General features: G+C 56.3%; 1 protein-coding gene across 3 annotated transcripts in view; it reads left to right on the top strand.

Moving 5' to 3' along the window:
* ARHGEF7 (Rho guanine nucleotide exchange factor 7) overlaps positions 1-21,767 on the top strand; it is a 121,819-nt gene that overhangs the window by 43,227 nt on the left and 56,825 nt on the right. For 2 of the 3 annotated variants that reach the window (XM_032881028.1, XM_032881029.1), the window contains exons 3-4: positions 10,360-10,444; positions 14,052-14,182. In XM_032881028.1, the coding sequence (XP_032736919.1) occupies positions 10,360-10,444; positions 14,052-14,182 (216 nt within the window). Of the gene's footprint in view, positions 1-1,939; positions 2,044-10,359; positions 10,445-14,051; positions 14,183-21,767 lie in introns of those variants that run through there. The other variant, XM_032881030.1, reaches the window with a different exon arrangement.

The raw sequence follows: 21,767 nt of genomic DNA, 5'->3' as shown, positions 1-21,767 counted from the left end.
GGGCCCTGAATAAAGCGTCTGCCTCCCTCCGGCTACGGGTCATCTTAGCATCGCTTTTGTGCGGCACGCCCAGGGCTTTTAGCTGCACTTTGCTGGAGGAATTAGGGCAGTGTCTTTCAGCTCCTTGCTGTTGGCTGTCTCTGGGCTCCTATTCCTGACCATGGATTAAAGGCCCGGTAGCTTACCTCAGTGCACAGCTGTGTAGCTGAGAGAGGGGGGGATGGCTTCACTGCAGGGCTGAGGCTGGGAGCAGGTGGGCGAAATCTGGGGGGAGAGGGTCTGGATGCCCTCCGTGGGCAGGTAGAGGATGCCTCAGTGTATCCCAGTTCTCTCGTCTCCAGCGAGGGGTGATCTGGGTTTGAAATCGGTGCTGGAACTCTTAGGCTATTTCATTTTGGTTAGAACCACCTCCTTTCTCCTTTTCTGTGTCTGTTTCGTGGGTCTAGCACCTGGAACTAGTCACTTGTTAGGGCCCCAGTGTAGGCAGCTGGCTTTCTTTACTGGGGTTTTTCCTTCTAGAAGCTTCTGGGGAAGGGGCTTCTGTGGCGCAGCAGGTGCTCCGGTTCTGATGCTGCCGCGCTGGCTGAGGCGCCCTGGGGCAGGGCTGGGGATGCTGTCACACCTTGGTTAGAACACCGGGCCTTTAGGAGCCCGTCTGCTTCCTGGTCTCAAGAATTCCCTGAAGCCGCCTCCAGATCGCTTAGGGCCTTAGCCATAGGGCCTGTAGCACCGGGATAGATCGCTTTATTATTAAAGCTTCTTCTGTCATTTTGGTGGAACCTCGAGAGGGATGAGAGTAACATGTGTTTACTCTGCCACCTCTGAGCCCTTTATCCAAGTTTGCGTTTTGTAACTATTGGCTCTAAGTTTTTTTTTTTTTTAAGATTTTATTTATATATTTGACAGAGGTCACAAGTAAGCAGAGAGGCAGGCAGAGAGAGAGGGAGAAGCAGGTTCCCCGCTGAACAGAGCCCAAAGTGGGGCTGATCCCAGGACCCTGAGATCATGACCTGAGCTGAAGGCAGAGGCTTAACCCACTGAGCCGCCCAGGCGCCCCGGCTCTAAGTTTTTAATGCAATGTACTCAGTACCTTTTGGGCTCTAAAGGTTCACCACTACCTTAATGTAAGCTCTAGCAGGTCCTGCATCTGCCCAGACCCCTGTTCGGCAACTGGCGGATGGCTTTTCTTTGCAGGCCTGCCTCCTTGGCATTGGCAGGCAGACTGAGGGCCTGGCGTAGGCCTGTGGCGTGCTGCATCTGGGCGGGCGTGTCTGAGACCGCTGCCCCTTCCCACTGGTCTGCTTGCTGCGGACCTGTGCACAGGCACGCACGCGGCTGAGGAAAAATGCAGTGACTGAGCCGCTTCCCGTCTTTGTTCTCCTGGGACCTTTGTCGCACAGTCTTCTGGAGCCGGGGAGCCCGGTTCTCCTTTGTAAAACAAAGCTGTCGTGAAGTCTTCGCGGCACCCGGGGCCTCCCTGCCGGGTGGTGTTTCAGCCTTTCCAGTGGTTCCTGCTTGTGACCGTTGCTCCTCATGGAGGGTGACGGATGCTTCCATTGTGCTGGTTGTCTTCCCGCCCTCCGCAGGGTTTTGTACGCCCCCCTTCCTGGAAACTCCCTAAAAGATGTGTCTGGGGTTCTTCTTACATGGGTGGTCCCTGTCCTTTTTCGTGTTTGGGCGTTGGTACAGTGGAAACCACGCAATCAGATGAGCTCTCATTCTCATTTTACAGCGCAGAATCGCTTGGGGCCGTGTTGGGTGACCGTGGTATGCATTGGTAGAATCCGTCGTCGAACTAATTTTATCCCCGGAGCGTAGGAGTAGGCGGAGTGAACAAACCCTGCAGAAGCCAAGGAGGCGAAATCCCTGCTGGGCCCTGTTCCGCACGCACCGGTCGGTCCACCGCTTGATTACACTTAAATAGCAGGACTTCAAGATTCCTCTCCGCTCGTCTCGTCACAAAATCAGATTCCTTTTGACAATGTGATAGGACAGAACTGTATTTTTAAACTTTGTGAACCACACTCCAGAACTGTGCCAAAAGTAAGTTTCTTGCCTCAAAAATAGCTTTCTCAGAACCTCCCTGGAGGCGCTGACGCGTGCCCGGTGAGGCGGACGGGCCCGGCCAGCCGCACCTGGGGGCTCTCGGCACCGGCCCTGACAGCGTCCACGTGTTTCCTTCCACTCCCCGCTGTTCTCTTCTTGCGTCTGGCCTGGGGTGTCCTCCGCCCGTGGCCTCTTTCCTTCCTCAGGAGGGCCCCGGGGGCCAGAGGCGGTCATGGGGGGGCGGTGTGGGGTCGGCTGAGCAGCCGTGGTGGTTGAGCCTCCCGGGAGCGCGTGGACAGCGGCCGAGGGAACCTGAAGACCTGGCGGGGTCCTCGCGGGTTTGCCCTCGGCTCTCCGTGCTGCTCTGCCTCGGCGGCTGTGGCCTTGTGACGTGTGACTCCAGGCCGGCCACGCGCTGCTCGGATGGCCGGCTTGTCGGCTGTGGCCCCGGGCTGCTCTGCCTCGCCGGGAAGAACGTTCCCGAATCTGCTGCCCGCACTGAGGGAGGGTGGTGCCAGGATGGCCCCGAGGTTCCGGCTTCTGTGCTGCGGCTCCTGCTGTCCGGACTTGTTAGTTACAGCAGCCGGCGCTGTTAGAAGCGGAAGGTCTGACGCATGACCTCTTCGTTGGGTGACGTGTAACACCATCTGCTTTGTGCTCCAGCGCTCGCCTTTGCATTCTGGCGAGGGTCGTCCGATACCCGGGACTGTCTGTGAATTCGGAGCCAGGTGAGCTGGCGCGCGAGGGCGGGACTCCCACGGTGGGAGGACGTGCGGGGGTGTTCGAGCCCTGTCCTCCCTCCTCAAGGTGGCGCGCCACCGGGGCCACCTCGCGATCAGCACGGCCCTGCGGGTTCGCAGCCATTCCTGAGCCGCAGGTGTCGCAGTGTCCTTCCTGTCGCGTGCCGGCGCCCTTCCTTTTAAAGTTGGCCTCACTGCTGTGGGGACTCGAGCGGCCTCCCTCCACAGCTCCGGGTCAGACTCAGCCCCGGGGACGCCTTCAGGCCACTTGTCTGAGGGCCTGGGGCCGTGTTCCCCTGGTGGGGCTGCTTGGAACTCCCGACAGCCGCCACCTGTAAGGGAGCTGGTTTAAACCACAGGGTGTGACTGACGGGTGTAGACGCGACAAGTAGGGCGTTCAGAGGTTAGGGTGGTGATGCCCTCTGGTGGCTCGTAGGGCCCCGGGCACAGGCTGAGGCTCTGTCCCCGGGGACGGGCGTGAGCAGGAACGAGGTCAGGCTGTTGGGCAGACCCCTTGCCAGAGGCTGCTGCGGAGCCTCTGCCTTCAGCCCTGGCATGATGATGTGGCCGGAGCTTGCGAAGGGAAGGGACACTGTGTGTTCTGGAGTGAGCAGGACTCCGCGGCACAGCTGTCCCTGTTTGCTGTAACGGACACATCCGTGTCTCAGCCAGAGAGGTGTCAGCTCATCCTTCATGTCAGCGTGGCTGGACTGGCCCGGCCCCTTCGCTTACTGTCTTTGTTTTTTGAAGACAGACTCTCTCCCCGCCAGGAATCCCTTCTGCTGGGGGACGTGCAGCCCCTTCTCGCCAGTTCCCGCCAGATGCGTTCAGCAGCCGCCCCAGAGGTCTAGCCTTCTGGCTCCGTGTTAGCTGCACAGAGGGTGTTGCTGTGCCCCAGGCTCCGCTTTCTCCATCCAGGCCGATGCGAGGCCCCAGCGGGAGCTGCTGCCGCTGTCCTCGGAAGGAGAGGCCGGGGAGGTTGGTTGGAACAGCCCGAGGGCCCCCGGCCTCTGCTTGGGGCTGGCCTGCATCGTCCTGCTCCGAGCGGGCGCGTGTCCGTGGGCTCCCAGCTCGTTGGCCGGAGCCCATGGGAAGGCATGGTGGTGGGTGGCCCGTGCGTGGGGAGCGCGTAGACACCGTAGCTGCACTGACCTTGAGTTAGGTTCGAAAATAGTGTGATGGGTGTGACCGTTCTGGATCGGGTCAGCGTCTGCTCTTAGAACTTGTGCCTTTGAAACCCGTTTACTTTGCAACAATATTCTCTTGGTTAAGGCTTTCCTGAAAACCACGGTGGCTCCTCCTCCTCGAACGGCCCTCTGCTTTCGAGGGGGAGGTGTATGTGTTGGGCGCTCCTGCAGGTACACACAGGTCACCCTCCCAGCACTGCCCTGCCTCGTGGATGCTGGTGATGCTTGGTTGACCTGCGTGGCACAACCCTACTGTCCGTACGGCGAGCCTTCCTGATTCCTGCTGTTCATTCGGGAGCTGAACCTGGTGGTGGGTGTGACCGAAGAAAGGACAGTGTAGAGTGAGCTCAGGACTCGCAGGAGTTAAGGCTGGGAACGTGAATCTGGGCCAGGTACTCAGGTCTTTGGTGGCCTCTGGTGCCCGTTCTGGGGATGTCACTGACAGTATTTCTGGGGGTGAGTGGTCAGGGGGGCGGGTGCTCTGAGGGGGTGGTTCCCCTGGGCCTCTGCCAGGCAGATCAGGGAGGGACGCTGGGCAGGTGGCCTGTCAGGCCAGGTGGTGTCTTCCTGGCACAGATGACGCACCTTCTCCCCGCTGCCTCCCATCTGCAGCTGAGCACCGCCACATCGGAGGCCACACGTGCTGTCCCTTCTTCCCACGGTCCTTTCTGCTCTCCCGTGGCGGGTGCTACTGAACCGAGCCTGCGCCTCTGGCCTCCTCTGAGGGCAGGCTGCAGCTCACGTGTGCGCGTCTCTTGCCTGAGGGTGGGAAGGGGGTCCTGCCAGGCCTGTGGCCCTTTGCTGTGGACCGACTCCTGTCATCCAGAGCCTGGGGCCTCCTTCCCCTGGAATGTTGTGCAAGGGGAGTGCCTTACTCCTCCTTCCAGGGTGTTGTGAGGCGCCCCCACCCCGATTTCCCCTTCAGCCTTTACAGACGTCGCAGACCAGCTTCTGAACCTGCCCCCATCACCCTGCTCCCCCACGTTTTCTCCTCTGCTAACTCTTTCCACCCTGGTTTGCCTGTCCTCCAGGCGGCACCGTTAAGTGGTGTCATGTGTCAGAGGTGCCCTTGCAGGCGGGCTAGCGGAGTCTCCCCTCTCCGGCGAGGCAGGGGGTGTCGGGCCGTGTGCTGAGCTTCCACCGGCCGGCAGGCCCGTGCTCGTGTGCCGTCCGCCTTGCCTCCGTCTTGTTGGGATCTGGGAGTGCCTCGATTTGGGGGTCCATCTAGCCTGGTTTGTCTGGGGTGGTCCTGGCTTACATCTGTCCTCGCGGACCGACTTTCCTGTTCTCTCCGAGCGGCGCCATGTGCCCAGTGGCTGTGTGTGGCAGCCACGGCCGGGCCCGCCGGGCTCGCGTTCTCTCTGGTCTGCACTTCGTGTCTTGCCTGTGCTGCTTTGTTCAGAGCCCTTTGCATCCGTCTCCCCTTTCTTTTAAGATTCTGTCCAAATTGTACCTTGTACGGGGACATCCAGGACTAGCCAGTGTTGGTAGAGAAACAGCCCGGAGCCTTCGCTGGTAGCATTTGGTGTCAGCCGGCTTCGTGACATTCTCTTTTGCCAGTGAAGGTAAGTGTCACCCCCCTGCGGGCTCCCCCAGCGGAGGTAGGGGCTTGGTCTGCGAGAGTGGCTGGAGGACATGGCCGCATCACGCCAAGAGCCCCCATGCTGAGAGCCCCAGTCTCTGCCCTGACCTCACTGCTTGGCCAGGGAGCAGGGAGGTGTCCCTGGAGGTGTTTGCCGTCTGTGATGTCCTGTGCTGCCCCCACCACTCGCCTGGGGGCATTTGGCCAAGCCTAGGAGGAAGAGGATTCTGCTTTGAGAAGGATGACGGCAGTGCCCTGCTTTGATTGGACGGAGAATATGTTCTTGGCCAGAATCTGTTTGGTGTTTGGCATCTTTCCCCGATAAAGGAAGTTGTTCGTTTTGGGGTGATTCTCTCATATCTGTACAGGCATGTTTCCTTTTAGGCCTTTCTGCCTGTAATTGTACTTGCGGAATACATTGTCATCAACTTAAATTTCGGAACATCTTATCTTAATTTTGTCTTAATCTCCTGCTATTTTTGGTGGAGGGGTTGGTGGAGAGAGCCACAGCCATCGTTCCTTGATGGGCGGTTGTTGGTAGATTTGCGGTCGCATCAGAGCTCATTCCGGAGGCTGCAGCTGTAAGGGAGCCCCATGTTCCTTGGGGCATCTAGCTGATCCCAAGTTGGGGGCCGCGACATAGGGGAGCGCTGTGTGCAGCAGGCCTGTGGCTGCCGCCGCCGCTCTGCCGGAGTCCGGGGCAGGCCAGGCTGGCCCTCCTTGGGCTGCAGACTGTGTTGGCAGATTCCTAGCAGCCCCTTCCGGGTGGGGGAGACGGGACCCCCAGACTGAGAATCTCAGAAGGACTATCCTTTCCCTCCTGTTGCAAGGAAGTGTGTCTCCACAGTCAGGCCTGGTGGCAGGGGTGCTGTGGCAGCTGTGGGGAGCAGCACGCCCTCTGCTGCTGTCCGTGTCTTCTGTCCTGCGTCTGCTCCACTCACAGCAGCTGCCCTCGAGGCTCCCCCCGCCTCTGCCTCCTGTGCTACTTGGATTTGGGGTGTGAAAAACGGGCTCGGGGTGAGGTCGACTGTGAGTCTCACCCTGAGAGTTAATTGCGTGAAAAGGCTTTGAATAGTTGAGCGCAGGGAGGGACCGTCCGGTGGACGCATTTGCACGCAGGCGTGGCTGCCGGGTGGCGGTGAGGAGCCCGGGCTGCAGGTGCGGCTCGCCCCAGCTGTGAGCAGACCCGAGTGCACGCTGGGGGCCGCCCTGCCCCTTCCGTGCTGGTGTGTTTCCCTCCGGGAGCCTTGGCGTGCTGCAGCGTCCGCGTTGTCAGGGTGGGAAGGTGTGAGCGAGAGGCTAGTCTGTCGGAGGCAGCGGCTGAAAGGCTGGGAGTTCTGGACGGGAACCCAAGCCCTCGGATGGTGTGGGGTCACCTCGCGTGGGGCGGGAGCGGGAGCGGGAGCTGGCCTGTGCCGAGCAGCGCGGGGCGGGGGCGCGGCGGGCAGCACCCGGCTGGATGCCCGCGCTCCCTTCTCCACCTGCTGTGTGCGGTCTCTGCCCCGGGCACCCCTGTCATCGAGGGTGCTTTCTGCTTGGTAGCTGTGTTTTAGAGAACGATTTCCTTTGGTAAAACGTAGTTCCTGGCTGGTCCGTTTCACAGGAAACCACGGGCTTGGCGTGCAGGAGTCTGAGATTTTAAATCTCGTTCCTTCTCCAGCACGGGAGGCACGAGCATGTTGCTGTGTCCCGTCCTCCTCATCGCCGGTGCGTGTTCTTCCCGTGCCGAGGATGAGGAGCCGGAGGGGCCGTGGGTGGGGCCTTGGGTGTCGGTGCCTCCGGGAGTCGGAGACTGTAACCTCCTCCAGCTGAGGAGGCGGGCGGCTCCCTTGGTGAGCGCAGGGAGGACCCCCATGCCTCACCCACAGCCCTGCTCCCTTCTCTCCGCCTTGCCCTGTGCTTTGTGTTTGCTCTGTGTGTCACTCTTGTGTTTCTTTTGACATTAAATTACTGACTTTTTACACATGTTTTACTGTTTTGGGGGGAAACTGGTAGGATAATTTTACTTGGAGAATATTGGATTCTGCTGTACATTTAATTCATGACTGTTAACGTTTTGATGGGGGGGAGGTGCTCTTCAGAGAAGCTGATTTAATTATCTGGGATTTGGCTTGAGTATCTTGGTTTTCTAAATTCCGGAGATCCTGGCACGAGGCCTCCCCTGAGAACCTCGGCTCCCAGGGCCACCCGAGGAAAGGCGGATCTTGGTGTTCCCTTCCTTCCCTCCTGCTGGCCCGTGACCCCAGCCATCGTGGACGTGTGCTGGTCTTGGGGCAACATGCTTAGGGTGCCTTTAGGCGCCGAGTGTCCCCGGGTGATGCAGCGTCCTGCGCGTCCCGCGGCTTCTCCACGTGCACCGACTTTCTCCGAGGTCTTTCTGTAAAAGTCCTCCTGAGGCTTTGCCCTTGTTCCCGTGCGGCAAACTGAACTCAACGATTTGTCTGGTTTTGGTTTTTGTTGAATGGATTCCTGATTCAGGAAATAGTCGGCTATCTCTTTCTAGAGGACGGTTTTAGTCCAAACATTTCATCGATCCGGAATGTGTGTTCTTCCTCCGTGGCGGGTGTCTCCTCGCATTGTGTCGTTTCCTGGTAAGATGCAGCGCGGATGTGAATTCGCTCAAGTTCTGATGTCACATGGAAGCCCATTGGCGGGCGGCGGCGGCCAACCAGACGCTTCCCGGTGTCCAAGTAAGATATATAGTTCTGGAATAACAGGAAACTTCAGTTTCAACATCCTGTTTTTCTGGGTTTTGTGCCTTGCCACCGCCTCACCACAATGAAGGTTAGTAGACTTTTTATGTAGAATTCTTCTCGTAGAATGCCACACGTTTCGTTTTTCTATCTCTAAAACGAGAGCTTTAGAGCTGAAAGACCTGATTAACGCTCCTGCATTTCACAGGCTAAGGGGATGTTCGTGTTCTACGCGTAAGGAAGCCGAGGCCTATTGAGGTTCTTACTCTTAATTCCCTTAAAAAACAAAACAAAACAACTAACACACTAAAAATTGTAGATGGACGCGTCCGCCTACATCATGCTCTCACTTGACTTGCGATTTCTCGAATATACAAAGAATATTCGATTCAGTTCAATTTCTTGAATATACAATGAATGAATCACATTGTGTCGTAGAAGCTGATTCTAAAGATGCTGTGTTCTGAGGGGGCTTTGACAGGAAGGACCTGGCGTGAAATCCACCTGACTGTGTCTGTCTGCTGTGGGAGAAGTGGCATCGGGAGCTGCACGGAAGGCGAAGATCCAGCCACACTTCTGCACTTGGGCCCCGTTCAGCCTCTTCTAGCGTGTAGACAGGCAGGCTAAGCCGCGCGTCCGGCTCCCCACTTGACTCTGTGATGTGAGGGCCTCCTTTCTTGACGTTCTCCAGTTTTGGTTTCCCATGTTTAAATAAACTGGGCCTCATGATTTTTACCCTTCGTGGAGCTAAATGCACAAGACTATTGCCTGGAGGTTCTTTGAGGGAGGCGGTGCTTAGGTTTGGAATGGCTCATCTCCACGGCCCTTGCCGGGCCTGCCGCTCGTGGGGACGTGTAGCACCACTGGCGGGTGGGTGCATTGACTGGTGCGTTTTCCCTTCAGCAGACAGTGCTGGCCGTTTTGCGCCATGTTAGGTGTCGTGAAATCTGGGGTCTAGATTTTACAGTGTAGGGCAGTGTCTGCTCATGGTCACCAGTGTACTGGGGGAGGCTGCTGAGGGCACCTCACCAAGTGTGGTCGGGAAGTGTGGCCAGGAGAAGGCCTGTGAGAAAGGGTTAAGGGATGGGTGCCGGGAGGCGGGAGTGGAGGGTTCCTGGCAGGACGTGTGAGGTGGAGGAAGTGGGGGGAGAAGTGGCCAGCAGCCTGGAGAGGAAGCTGGGGCCCTCTTCCTCCCGCTCCTCCTTCCTGGGATGACTGATGTTTGTGCATTCTTGTCCTAGTGTGAGAAACTTGGAAGGCCGTTGACATGGTTTACGTTTGGGTATCTAAATACATCTTTGTTATCGACATCTCGGAAAGAAATCTTTTCATAATTTCCCTGGCGCATTTGTGGGTGATTTGACTACAGTTTTTCTCTGGGGGTTCCTCCCTCATCAGAAGCTGTGCGTAGTGTTCAGGCAGTATTTGGGAGTGAGGTCTGTGTGCACTGGTGTGTGCACACCCATCGTGCGGCGGCTGGCAGGTATCTGGGCAGGCCATCGTGTGTACGTGTGTGAGAGTGCCAGGCCGACCCTCCCGCGTGCCTGGTCTGCGGGCGGCCGAGGTTGGAGGCGATGCAGACTACAGAGTCCTGGTCTGGCCTCAGGGCTGTGCCTGGACGGTGGAGGTGTCCTATTCCCCTACCCTGAGCTGTCCCCCTTCTGGAACCTGCTTCTCTTTTCCCTTCCTCGTGCTGCCAATTCCATGTTTCTCTTGCTGTGCTTTGCTGTGGAACAGGCTGTGGCTGGGGTGGGTTTGTGGAGGCAGCTCAGCCCCACCGAGGGCCCCCAGCCCCCCAGCCGCAGCTCCCTGGCTGGGAGGGCTCCTCCCCAGCTCGCAGAGGGGTTGGGGCTATGTGGGGAGTTGGCCGTTACGAAGCTGGTCTCACGGCCTGTGTCCTGGATCAGCGCGTGCCTGGGTGAGGAACGCGGTTGGACCCCTGCCCCTCTGCTGGCAGCCACGTCCCCTGGTCTGCCCCTTCCTGGCGGCCTGCATCTCAGCACTTGCTCGGCGGCTCCCTCCTGCCACGGTCGTCTCGTTGCTGTGAGAACTTCGTTTATCCTGCTCCCAGCCTATAAGACCCTACTAACTTGTTTAATTTTTCCTTTCAGACATTTGATGCAAATGATTTGTATCAGGGGCAGAATTTTAACAAGGTCCTCAGTTCCTTAGTGACTCTAAACAAAGTAACAGCAGGTAAGATTTTTTATTGAACTTGAGGGGGGAAGACGAAAGGGCAGAAACATTTGCTTTGTGGTTGACGAGGCAACAATGAGCATTATTGACTTGTAAAAATAAGCTGTCACGTTACGTACCCGGTTGTAAGTTTTGCTGTGATATTTTTTTCTTATTCGATCAAAGTCTTCCTCTTGGGGCCGTGGGTGGGTAGCGGCTGTTCTCCCTTCTGTGGGCAGAAGCATGTCTAGCTGAAACGGTAGCGGAGGAGGAATGTTTCTGGTGTGGCCATGCTCCTGGGCTGGCTTGGAGCTAGAAGCGCTTCTCTGGGTCTTGATGAAGTTCGTGCTGGTCAGAGCTCCTGCCTAGGGTGCGCGTGCAGTGGTGTTTCTGAGGTGTGACCATGACCAGGGGAGTGGCCATTGGATTGGCTCGTGAAGGGAAGCCGGGCCTGGGCCAGGCGTCCTGAGGGCGAAGAGGATGCCGGGGCGCTGAGTGGAGCTGGGCCCCCGACACTGTGAGGACAGGAGAGCTTCTGTGCGGATTTCTCGGAGGGAGGCCTGCCTGCCCCCTGAGCACCGAGCAGCTCTGTCTTTAGAGAGCTGTGTGGGTCGAAAAGGACTTAGTGGCTGTTGTGTTTTAAAGTCCGTTTTTCTTTTTCCATTTACTTTTTTTTTTTTAAATTTTATTTATTTGACAGAGACAGAGATCACAAGCAGGCAGAGAGAGAGAGGGGGAAGCAGGCTCCCCACTGAGCAGAGAGCCCAATGTGGGGCTCGATCCCAGGACCCTGAGATCATGACCTGAGGTGAAGGCAGAGGCTTTAACCCACTGAGCCACCCAGGTGCCCCTCCATTTACTTTTATACATTTTTAGGTTCAGATTTACTGGAGCAAGTTAGAGCTTGAGGTTTTGTGATAAGAAACCTCTTGTGTGTTTTGCGAGGGGCTCTTGTCCTTTTCTTCCTGGCCCTGCAGATGGGATGTGGGGGTAGCAGTCAGAACACTGGGCTGCAGTCCAGCTTGGGGTGCACTGTGCTCAGGGACTCAGGTGCCCCTTCCTAGAACTTGTTTGCTGGGATGGCGGTCCAGGTGCCACCCCCTCCCTGCGCAGAGGTGTGGGGTGGGTGTGGCATGGGGGGCGGGGGGCTGCCACCCAGAGCCCCTGCCCCTGCTTGCCATCCCCAGGCAGGGCTCTTGATGTGGCTCTGTTTTCCCAGCTTGACTGTGCAGTTTAAAGTCGAAAACTTCCTAGGGCCATTGAGGCGGAAGTATCTGGGGGATTGGCTCCACTGATATGTTAGGACCTTATGTGAGCCAGTGTGGGAAGGTTGGTGAGCATCTGAGCCAGGAGGACGGAGAGACCCGGATGGAGGAGGGAAGGGGGTTCTAAGTCCAGGAAGATGGGGAGAGACCCGGATGGAAGAGGGAAGGGGGTTTTAAGGCCAGGAGGAGTGGGAGACCCGGATGGAGGAGGGAAGGGCATTCTGAGGCCAGGAGGAGGGGGAGAGACCCGGATGGAGGTGGGAAAGGATGCAAAGACGCCCACACAGCACTATTCAGCCACTTGATGGTTAGCACACAGGACCTCAGGGCGTTCTTTAAAGGTTATGAGGCACTGAAGCTGTCTTCTCTGTCCCACACTGTAACGGAGGCAGCTTTGATGTGAACAGCCAGATTAGGAAGAGTTGTGGACCGGGCATCACGCAGTGACGGAAGTCTTAGAGTACTGGACTCGGATGGAAGAAGCCGACGCAGGGCAGGCATGGCTGCGTGTCTTTGCTGTGTGGGTCCTGCCTGCCAGCTGCTGCAATGACCACCCGAGCCTTAGTTTTGTGTCCGGGGACCGGTAGGGGTCTCCTGCAGACAGGGACGAGAGTGGCAGACATGGAAGCAATCCACACGTCATTTTTTAGAGACCCTTCTGCCCCTGGGGCCTCTTTCTCTGGTGGCTGCTCAGGAGGGAGGAGGGCTGCTTTGGCCTTGCTGTTGCTTGCTGGGTCTCCCTGCAGTTGAAGACCAGGTGCCAGCTTAGGAAAGGGGGGGTGCCCTGGGGCAGCTTTGGTCCATGCCCTCGGGTGGGGGTTCCTCGTCTTGAACGTGGCCTGGATCTGATGTCTCCTGGGCACAGTACCGTTGTTTGTACCCCTCTTGTGCACAAGAGTCTCACATACCGTTTAGAGCATTGGACACTTAGAAGATATAAGGTGTTCTTGACAAAGATCTGTTTGGAATGTTGCAAAATAAACCTGATAAACTTGGTACTCCTCCTTTCAGTGTTGACACTGGAAGCCTCTCAGCTGGGAAGGCCCCCCCCCCCTTTTAGAGCGAGAGCGTGCCTGTGCACAAGAGGGGAGGGGGCAGTGGGAGGGGGGAGGGAGAATCACAAGCAGACTCTGCTGAGTGTGGAGCCTGACGTGGGGCTCGATCCCATGACCCTGCGATCATGACCCGAACAGAAATCAAGAGTTGGACACCTAACCGACTGAGCCACTCAGGTGCCCCCAAAACTTCTTGCTTTTGTTTTGGACTATGTGCTCTTAAATTTTGTCACTGAAGTCAGTGTGATGGAAGTGACCGTCCTCTTCGATCTCTGTCTTAAAGACTGAGTAACAGCACAGTTGCCGCTGTTGGTTCCAGGCCTGTAGGCCTTGTCGAGAGAGGCATGTTCCGCTTGTGTTCTTTGGGAATATCGATGAACACTTGCCTTTTGACTGGGCAGAAAGTGGGAAAGACGGGATGTCCTGAGACCCTTTACTGCACTAATGGTCCCTTGAAAGGTGGAGTCTGGTGAGAACAGGGAACGGCACGTCGCCACTGCGGGCAGAATCCCCGTGAAATGTCCTTGAGGAGCTGGCTTTAGGCTCGAGGTTGCTGAGGCCTGTGCCTTGCTGTAGTAGAAAGGTCCTGAAGTAGGACCTGAGGACGGCAGCGGCCTGTTGGAGATGCTCGGGGCTGGCAAGGCTGTTTGAGGACCTCCACCAGACACCAGTGTCTGTCGAGCCACGTGGGCAGCAGGAAGGGCAGACAGAAGCCCAGTGAAGTGGGCCCCTCTTGATACACGCTGCCCTGCTTGGCTTCTGGGAACGCAGCCCCAGTCGTGCCCCACACGGGCAGACGCAGGCTTCCCTGGGCTTCTGCAAATCCCGGACCCTTCCTGGGGAGTCCTCAGAAGGGTCTCTAGCTAAAAGCTCTAAGGGGATTTTTCTCTCTCTTTTTTATTAAAGTAAGAGTCTTTCTTTGTTGCACACAGTTCCTGCTGGTTACTGCATGAGGCTCTGTCTGAAGTCGCGGGAGAGCGGGGATGGTGTGTTGGGAGTGCTGGGGGGACGCTCTGAGTTCGAGAGGCTTGTGTTTTCCATGTGAACCGGAAGATACTAAAAAGTTACAAAACCTTAAAGACATTTGAAAATTACACGGAAGAACTGATGAGTAGTTGGGTCCGGTATGTATCCAGAGCGTGTGCAGGCCGTCTCGGGTGGGCCGTCTGCGCTGCTGCATCCGTGGGCTGCTCTGTTGCCTGTGCCGTGTGTCCCCCGGGGGTCACCGCTGTTGAGAGCCTGGTGTGCTGCGAGGGTGTGTGCTTGCCAGAGTCTCAGCTCACTCTTCTCTCTGCACCACCATTTCAGACATCGGCCTGGGAAGTGACTCCGTGTGTGCCCGGCCCTCATCTCATCGGATCAAGTCTTTTGACTCCCTGGGAACTCAGCCTTCGCACAGTCGGACTTCAAAATTGTTCCAGGGCCAGTATCGAAGCTTGGTAAGTTTGTTGATGATCGGAGGGACGTTGGGGAGATGAGTGTGTGCAGGTGTGTCCAGAAAGGTCACGCGTGCCCCTGAACCTGGTACTGCCCAGCTGGAGGGTGCTTTTGCTTAGTTCCCGTTGTTCCTTTGCTGGGCTGTGGCGTTTGCATCTCCCGCATTATCCACGTTACCCTTGACTGCTTCTGAGAAACTTGCGCAATTTGGGTTATATTTTAAGATTCCTTAGATGTGCTCATCTAGGGAGACGGCTGCTTTAAAGTGTTACCCGGATCCTTGTATTTTATTTGCTTTGTGCAAACGTACAGAAGTATGGGAGTCAGAGCTTTAGATGTGCAAGGAAGAAATGGCCAACAGCTAAAGAATCAAAATGTGGTGTTTCTAAGCATGACCTAGAGTGCTTTCCTGAGTCTGCATGTGGTCGGCGAAGGAGGGACTCCCTTCGGATGGCTGGTGTTGATGTGGAAAAGGAACTGAAGTGAACGGTTATCCTGGGAGGTGGAGAAAGATCCACGTCTAAGTTGTTAGGATACAGGCCGTGAGCAGAGAACACCGGGCGGAGCCATGAAGCTGCACTGAGATGCAGCGCAGGGCGGGCTGGGGACCTGGTGTGGAGAGGCCGTCCCTGCTGTCCTGGTGCGCGCGCACAGCCCTCTTTGGAGCTCGTGGGTGCTTGTGCTTGGTCATGGGACTTCGTTTGCATGGATCACCTCAGTAAACCTGTGTTGGAGACCAGTGGTCTTGCCCATGAGTCTGAGGAGAACCTGGCTCTGAGTGACTGGGGGCCACAGATACGATGTCAGCTTCGACGCGGAAAGGAAGATTACGTAAGTTAATGGTGACACTAAGAAAGAAAGTGGCTAGAGTTGTATTTTGTGGAAGGAATTTGACTTTAATTCATGGAGGAGGGTTGAAAAGGAAGCTACGGAAGGCAGTGGGATATTTACGTGTTCCTGAACTTTGTGAACCCAGGTGAGACTTAAAATATCTCCGGCTCATTAAAAATTAATTCTGTGGTATCGTGATCCCAGGAACACTCACTGTTCGTTATTGGCTCTCCTCAGAGTGGCGCCATCACCGTCTCTGCTCTTGGATGTGCCACACCGCGTGTCACTGTTCTGTGCGCACTGTTCCAGGTGCTGTTCCCTGTACTCCCTCAGACGGCCCCCCAGTGACCCCATGAGGCACTGGGTTTCACACTAGGTGAATTTTGCAGCGCGCTATTGGGAGTATTTTGATTCTAAATTGAGGAAGAATACACAACCTACTTGAAAAACATTTTAAATGGAGGTTTTATAAAAATCTTGGGGGAATGTCGAAGAAAACAAACTTAACACACTCTGAGTAAAGAAATACCTGTTGCCTCACCCATTTACCTGTGCTAACTTTTTAATATTTTAGAGCATGAGTGCATGTGAGGTGGGGAGGGCTGCAGGAGCAGAGAGAGAATCCCAAGCAGGCTCTGCGCTGTGTAGCGCTCAATCCTGTGACCCTGAGATCACAACCTGAGCTGAAACCAAGAATCAGATGCTCCCAGGCACCATTACCTGTGTCCATTTTAACTACTTGTTTTTGAGTACCTGAGGACTTGATTGCAAATGTAAAATTTTAAATAAAATGCAGGTAAATGTAATGTTGACTAGTGAGTGTTCCTGGGATCATGATACCACAGAATTGATTTTTAATGAGCCGGAGATATTTTAAGTCTCACCAGAAACTAAAAGCCCCCTACCGTGTCTCCTGTTTGGCATCTGTGATCGGAAGAGACCCCATTAGCTGCTGGTGAGAGGAGCAGGGGCAAGGCTGCGTGCGGATGACCTTTGCCTTTAGGTTTTTCCGCAGGTGTTCACGGTCCTTGGAGGTAACTTTCTTGGATTAAACATTAGGATAAGGATGGCAAAATTTTTAAAGCTGGGTGATGGGCACCACAAAGAGATTATTTTCTTAATTTCATTTATAATTGTGCCAAAAAGAATAAAAAAGGAATAAACGTGATCCAGGGGGTGAACAGCTTGTACTGTGAACACTACAAACAGCGACGGAGCTCGAAGTCGATGCCGGCTGATGGGGACACTCCTGGGTTAGAGAGTCCGTGCCGCTCCCGGGCCCGTACTCCCCCGAGCAGTCTGCACACACCATGCGGTGCCTGTCAGGGTCCCAGTAGTTGGTCCCAGAACTAGAACAAGGCCTGGTACAGTTTTTGTGGAGCCGCAAAAGACTCGGAGTAGACAAGGCAGTTTTGAGGAAGAGCAGTGCCGGCAGTATGGCAGTCCCCGGTTTCAGGGTGCAGCGCGGTGCCGGCGCAGGAGTGGACACAGGTCAACGGGACAGAGCCGGGAGCCAGAAGTGAGCCTCCAGCTGTGCGTCTGATATCAATAAACATCATCTCAGTCGGTGGCAGAGGAGGTAAGAATATGCAACGGGGAAAGACGTTCTCTCTGAGCAGTGGTGTGGGGACAGCTGGACCGCTTTCGTACAGCACACACGAAAATAAACTCAGAATGGACGAAAGATCCAAATGTGAGTCCTGAAATCATAAAACTCCTAGAAGAAAACAAAGGCAGTCCTTTCTTTGACAACAGCCGCAGAAACCTTTTTCTTGGTAGGTCTCCTCCGGCAAGGGAAACAACCAACCATGAGGAGTGCACCAGAATGAAACGCCTTATTGTCAAAGGAGCCATCAGCAGATGAACTTGCCGAATGGGAGAAGTTTCTTGGAAGGGACCTATTTGATAAGGAGTTTGTATCTAAAATATGTTAAGAATTTACAGAAATGAACATCAAAAAATCTGATTAAGAAATGCACAGAGGACCTGAATAGACTTTTTCCCAAAACCTGCAGGTGGCCCGAAGACCCACGAGGAGATGCTGAGCGTCACTAACCATTAGAGACTTGTGTCAGAACCACGGCATGAGAGAACCCCTCACTCAGTCGGAATGGCTAGCCTCGGGCAGACCATTGGCAGGCCCCAGCGTAAATTCCTGCAGCCACTGTGGGAAACAGGATCGCGGGCTTCAGACTGAAACAGAAATGCCCTGTCATCTGGGACTCTGCTCTGAGTATGTGCCCGAAGAAAGCAAACGCTGATTTGAGAAGATCCATGCACGTCTGTGTTTGCTGCAGCATTATTTGTAGAAGCAACGCGAGTCCCCATGGACAGCTGAGTGAGGGCGTGCGGTATACTGCAAAGGGCCTATTACTCAGCCGTGAAGAGTAAGGTCACCTCACTGTGTAGCACGGATGGGCCTAGAGGGGGTGCTGCGGAGCGACACACGTCAGAGAGACAAGCACTACCTTAGTCCATTTGCAGTTGGTTTCTGAGAAACGAAATAAAAAGCAAAAACAAACCCATAGAGAACAAACTGATGGTTGCCAGAGGGGGCTGGGGGATGGGCAAAGTGGCCGAGAGGAAGGAGGAGAAGGACGACTTGGTGACACGTGGATTCCCAGCTGCCCATCACTTTCTGTTCTGTTTGACGTGTTCCATGGTAAGCTGAAAACGATCCGAGGTTTCCTGCACGAATTTTGCAATCTCCCGATCGTGTACGGCACTGCCGTTCCCAAGGCAAGGGTCGGTGCTCTCGGTGCTCTCTCAGGGCCCTTGGGCGCACGTCCTGACTGCGCTTGCCCCTCTGGTTGGCCAGGTCTCGCCGACCGCCGCCTCGGAGCTCGCTGTCCGCGCACTCTCGCTTCCGGGTCTCGGAATCCGGCTGCTCCCGGACGGTCTCCTGCGTGGGAGGTGGGTGCTCTTGAGCAGTCGCAGGGCGTTGTCTGCACTGACCGGGAAGCTCGGACTTCCTTCCCTTGGCCCTTCCCTGTCGCTCCCTCTTTATCCTTTTCGGGGGCGCCCTCCTGTCCCTCTGTGCCCTGAGTTTTCATCCCTTGACTCCCGGTAAGTGTGACGTGGGCTCCCGAGTTTCCCTCCACAGATGGGGAGAACAGTCCAATGAGGGGACGTGGTTGCTCCCGTCACCCTTGACTCACCTGACAGGAGCCCTAAAGCCCTCCTGGTCCCTGTGGTCCCTGCTACCTCCTGGGACTGGTCACTGAGCTCCCAGAACGGCCTCTAAGGCACGTAGGACCACATATCCGTGTGTTTTTCAGTTTTAACCTTCCCAGGTCCTCTGCCCAGCAAGCATGGAGTACTGGGCTGGCTCGGTGCACTAGATGTCCTCGATTCGGAATGCTCCCGAAAACCTTCCCACGCAGCTGACCGTAGCGAGTGTCTCACGGCTGATGGTGTGGGCCGGCCGCGTTTGGAACACAAAGGGGACATTGTCTAGTTGCTGGGTCTGCTTGACCGCGTACGTTCTGAGGAAACAGCCGCAGAGAAGTCACATTTACACACGGTCACGAGTCCGGGAAGGACTAGCTGGTGGAGTAGAAACTGGGTGTTCCCTGACGGGATTTTCTTCTATCGGTGGAGTTCTGAGCGCTTGCAGGGAGCAGAGGATGGGGTTCACGTGACGGCACGCGCCGGAACATCCTGGTTTCGGGTTACTAGGCTGACTTCAGAACGCGGGGTCAGAGCACTTGCTTGAGGCAGATCTGGATGCGCGTGGTATGACTGACAGGCGGGCCTCCGTAGGCCCAGGAGGTGGCCGGTGGTGGGGAAGGTTCCTGCTCCCAGCGGAGGCACTGTACCCCTACCCCTCAGTTTCCTCCCCTCACTGACCTGAAGCCTGGATCGAGAACAGCCTGATGAATGTCTACAAGTTGCACATCCCGTGTAAGATCGAGAAGCAGAACTTGACCGGACCAGCGTCACCTTTGTTAGGTCTTCCTTTCCCAGAGCCGTCTGCTGTCCTGATCTCTGATGGCAAAGCCAAGCTTTCCTGTTTCATAGTTGGCATAAATGGAACTGGTGCACGTACATGCTCTGTGAGCGGCTGCCCTCGCTCAGCCCATTACCTCGTGGGCTGCTGTGGGCTGTCCCCTTGGACCCGGAGACGGGGCGAGCTTTAGTTGCAGGAGTACTTTTAAAAAATGGGAAGAAGATGGGGCGCCTGGGTGGCTCAGTGGGTTAAGCCGCTGCCTTCGGCTCGGGTCATGATCTCAGGGTCCTGGGATTGAGCCCCGCATCGGGCTCTCTGCTCCGCGGGGAGCCTGCTTCCTCCTCTCTCTCTGTCTGCCTCTGCCTGCTTGTGATCTCTGTCTGTCAGATAAATAAATAAAATCTTAAAAAAAAAAAAATGGGAAGAAGAGAAATCCAAAATAAGGTAGTGGTTAAATACCTCCCGCGGTTCCGTGGCCCCGGGGGCAGTGACTGGAGCGTTCCTCGTCCGCATGGGTGAGGGCTCCGTGCGGCATCGTGGGTGGGCACGCCTTGCATCCCGCCTTGGGCGTCCTGCTCTCCTAGCACTCCTTAGGACAGCGTCTTCCATTGAGGTCTCTAGTAGGTCCTGAACTGGTGGACGTCTGTGGAATCAGAAATTTAGATGGATCTAGGCTGGCTGCCTGCCTGTCCACGGGCCCCTGTCCTTCCCCTGTGGAGTGGCCGTTTCTGAAGCGGAAGAGGCTTCTGTGGTGTTACTCTAGTGTGTGCCCGACTGCAGAGAATTTGCAACTTGTGGGGAGAGTGTAGTTGACCTCACTTGTCATGTTCCGGTCTCCTTGGTGCCCGGGGAGGGCCTCAGCACTGGCTGCCGAGCTGAGGTGGATGGGCTGACTGCAGGGTCGCTCCTGGGTGGTGGCTCGGCCTCCCGAGGGGCCCGCTCTGTGCGTGTGCCCGGTTACGTGTCGCATCCACTGTGGAAGGTGATGACCAGGATGGGCGCTGTGCGGGTTTTGCACCGAGCCAGCTTGCCCCGGGTGGTCGCGGAGAGGAGGGCGTGGCGGACGGCCTGTGCGGGACGGCTTGTGCGGGACGAGCCGACCCAGAGTGGCTGCTCAGCCTGCTTCCCTCCCCAGAGCGGGGACATGCGTGCTCTTTCCGGGGGGCTTCAGCTGCCCCTCACTGCTCGCGTGCGCCAGCAAGCGTCACATTTGAGGTGATCGGTTGGCCGGAGCTTTGTCTTTCAGTGTTGCCAGATGCTAAGACATGTCCTAAGCATTAAATATGCAGTGCGTGTGACGTGTTTAATTTACTAGGTGAAACGTTTAATAGATGTGTTTAAGCAGATCAATTTTTATAACATGTTGATGTGAGATACACAAGTATTACACATTTGGGGAGCTGTCTGCCCCTCCTCGAGCTCTGTCCCCGTGTCTATGCTGCTTTTCCTCGGTTTGGTGACACATGCACCTAGTTCGGAATCGGGTCCTTCAGGACTTGGGGCAGGAGGAGCCAGGCGGCCGGCCACCTCCCATCTCTGCCACTGTCTCAGTGAACGCCTGTGTGAAGCTTGGTTGCTTAAACCTGCCGTGGAGTAGAGGTGTGGGGGTCTCACACTGCGCCCCAGGCCCGTACCTTCCCCCTGGATTTCCCCTGTGGTTTCCGTTGGGTCCAGTCCACATAGCATCACCACGTCCCAGACCCACAGCGTGGCCGGGACCTGTGCGGTGACTGTTGGTCCTTTCCTGACCACGTTTTATTGTCCAGAACTAGGAATGGTTGCCGTTGGAGCTTTCTCTGCACTGTTCCTGACTGCAGCCCTGGTCTGCCAGTTTCCAAGAGTCTCCTGTGCTTCCGGACTGGGGAGCGTTTCTCACTCCTCCCCCGGGAGCACCCCTGCAGTCTCGTGCCACCGTGGGAGCTGTCCTGCGCCCACCCTCCCCTCCCTCTGAGCCCCGCTCGTCCCTCCCGCCACCGTGCAGAAGATGGAGTCGTCTGCTCTTCCCTGGCTGGCTCCCCTGTTGTGGGGCACAGCTTTCAGAGCCTCATGAGGAGTGGGGCTCCGTGGGCTACGGGATGTCCTGCCCCGTCCCCTGGGACCCCTGGGTGCAGGCCGACAGGGTGCGCCCCGTCAGGGGGTGAGCGGGCCTGCCTGTGGCCCCTCCCACCCGGAGATGAGGCTTTCCTTGGGGCCAGTGTTTGCTTTACTCCTCTTGGTAGTTCGCAGTGGCAAGCCTCTGCAGAAGCGAGGCTGGGATGGATGGAAATAGAAACTCTATCCCGTCTGCCTCCCTCTTCCCACCTTTCAGAGATGGGCACATGTGCTTCATCTCCAAGGACAAAATGCAGATGGAAAGGAGATACCATTTCTTGCCAGCAGTTGGGCGCGAGTAAAAACACCGCGGCATCCCGTGCCGGCGGGCGTGCAGAGCGCGCGCCGGCCCTTCGGCGCCGTCGGTGGGAGTGCCGCGGCTGTGAGCGGGGCCTCTGGAGGGCAGCGTAGAGATCGGTGCCGAAGTTGAGTGTGTCATACATGTTTTCTGACCCGAATTTAATGTGTAGGCTTATTCAGAGGCGTGTGCAGAGATGTGCAGAGAGTTTCAACGGAGCCTTGTGTGGCGGGAGAAAAACAGGAGAGACAGCCTTCAGTCCAGGAATGGAGAGTGAGTTGGTGGCACAGCCGGACGGTTAGTTATGTGGTTCGTTAAGACTGAAGTGATTCTAGTGCTAGAAGTGACCACACTCTTAACTTGGGGTTGTGCAGACGCTCCGTATGCTTTGATGTCAGTGTACGTGTGAAAGTGTGTA

The sequence above is a fragment of the Lontra canadensis genome, unplaced genomic scaffold, assembly GCF_010015895.1.
Source record: "Lontra canadensis isolate GAN:19392208 unplaced genomic scaffold, GSC_riverotter_1.0 scaffold73, whole genome shotgun sequence".
NCBI classification, from domain to species: domain Eukaryota; kingdom Metazoa; phylum Chordata; class Mammalia; order Carnivora; family Mustelidae; genus Lontra; species Lontra canadensis.
Note: the sequence above shows the minus strand (reverse complement) of the source record. Positions and strands in the feature narration are given on the sequence as shown.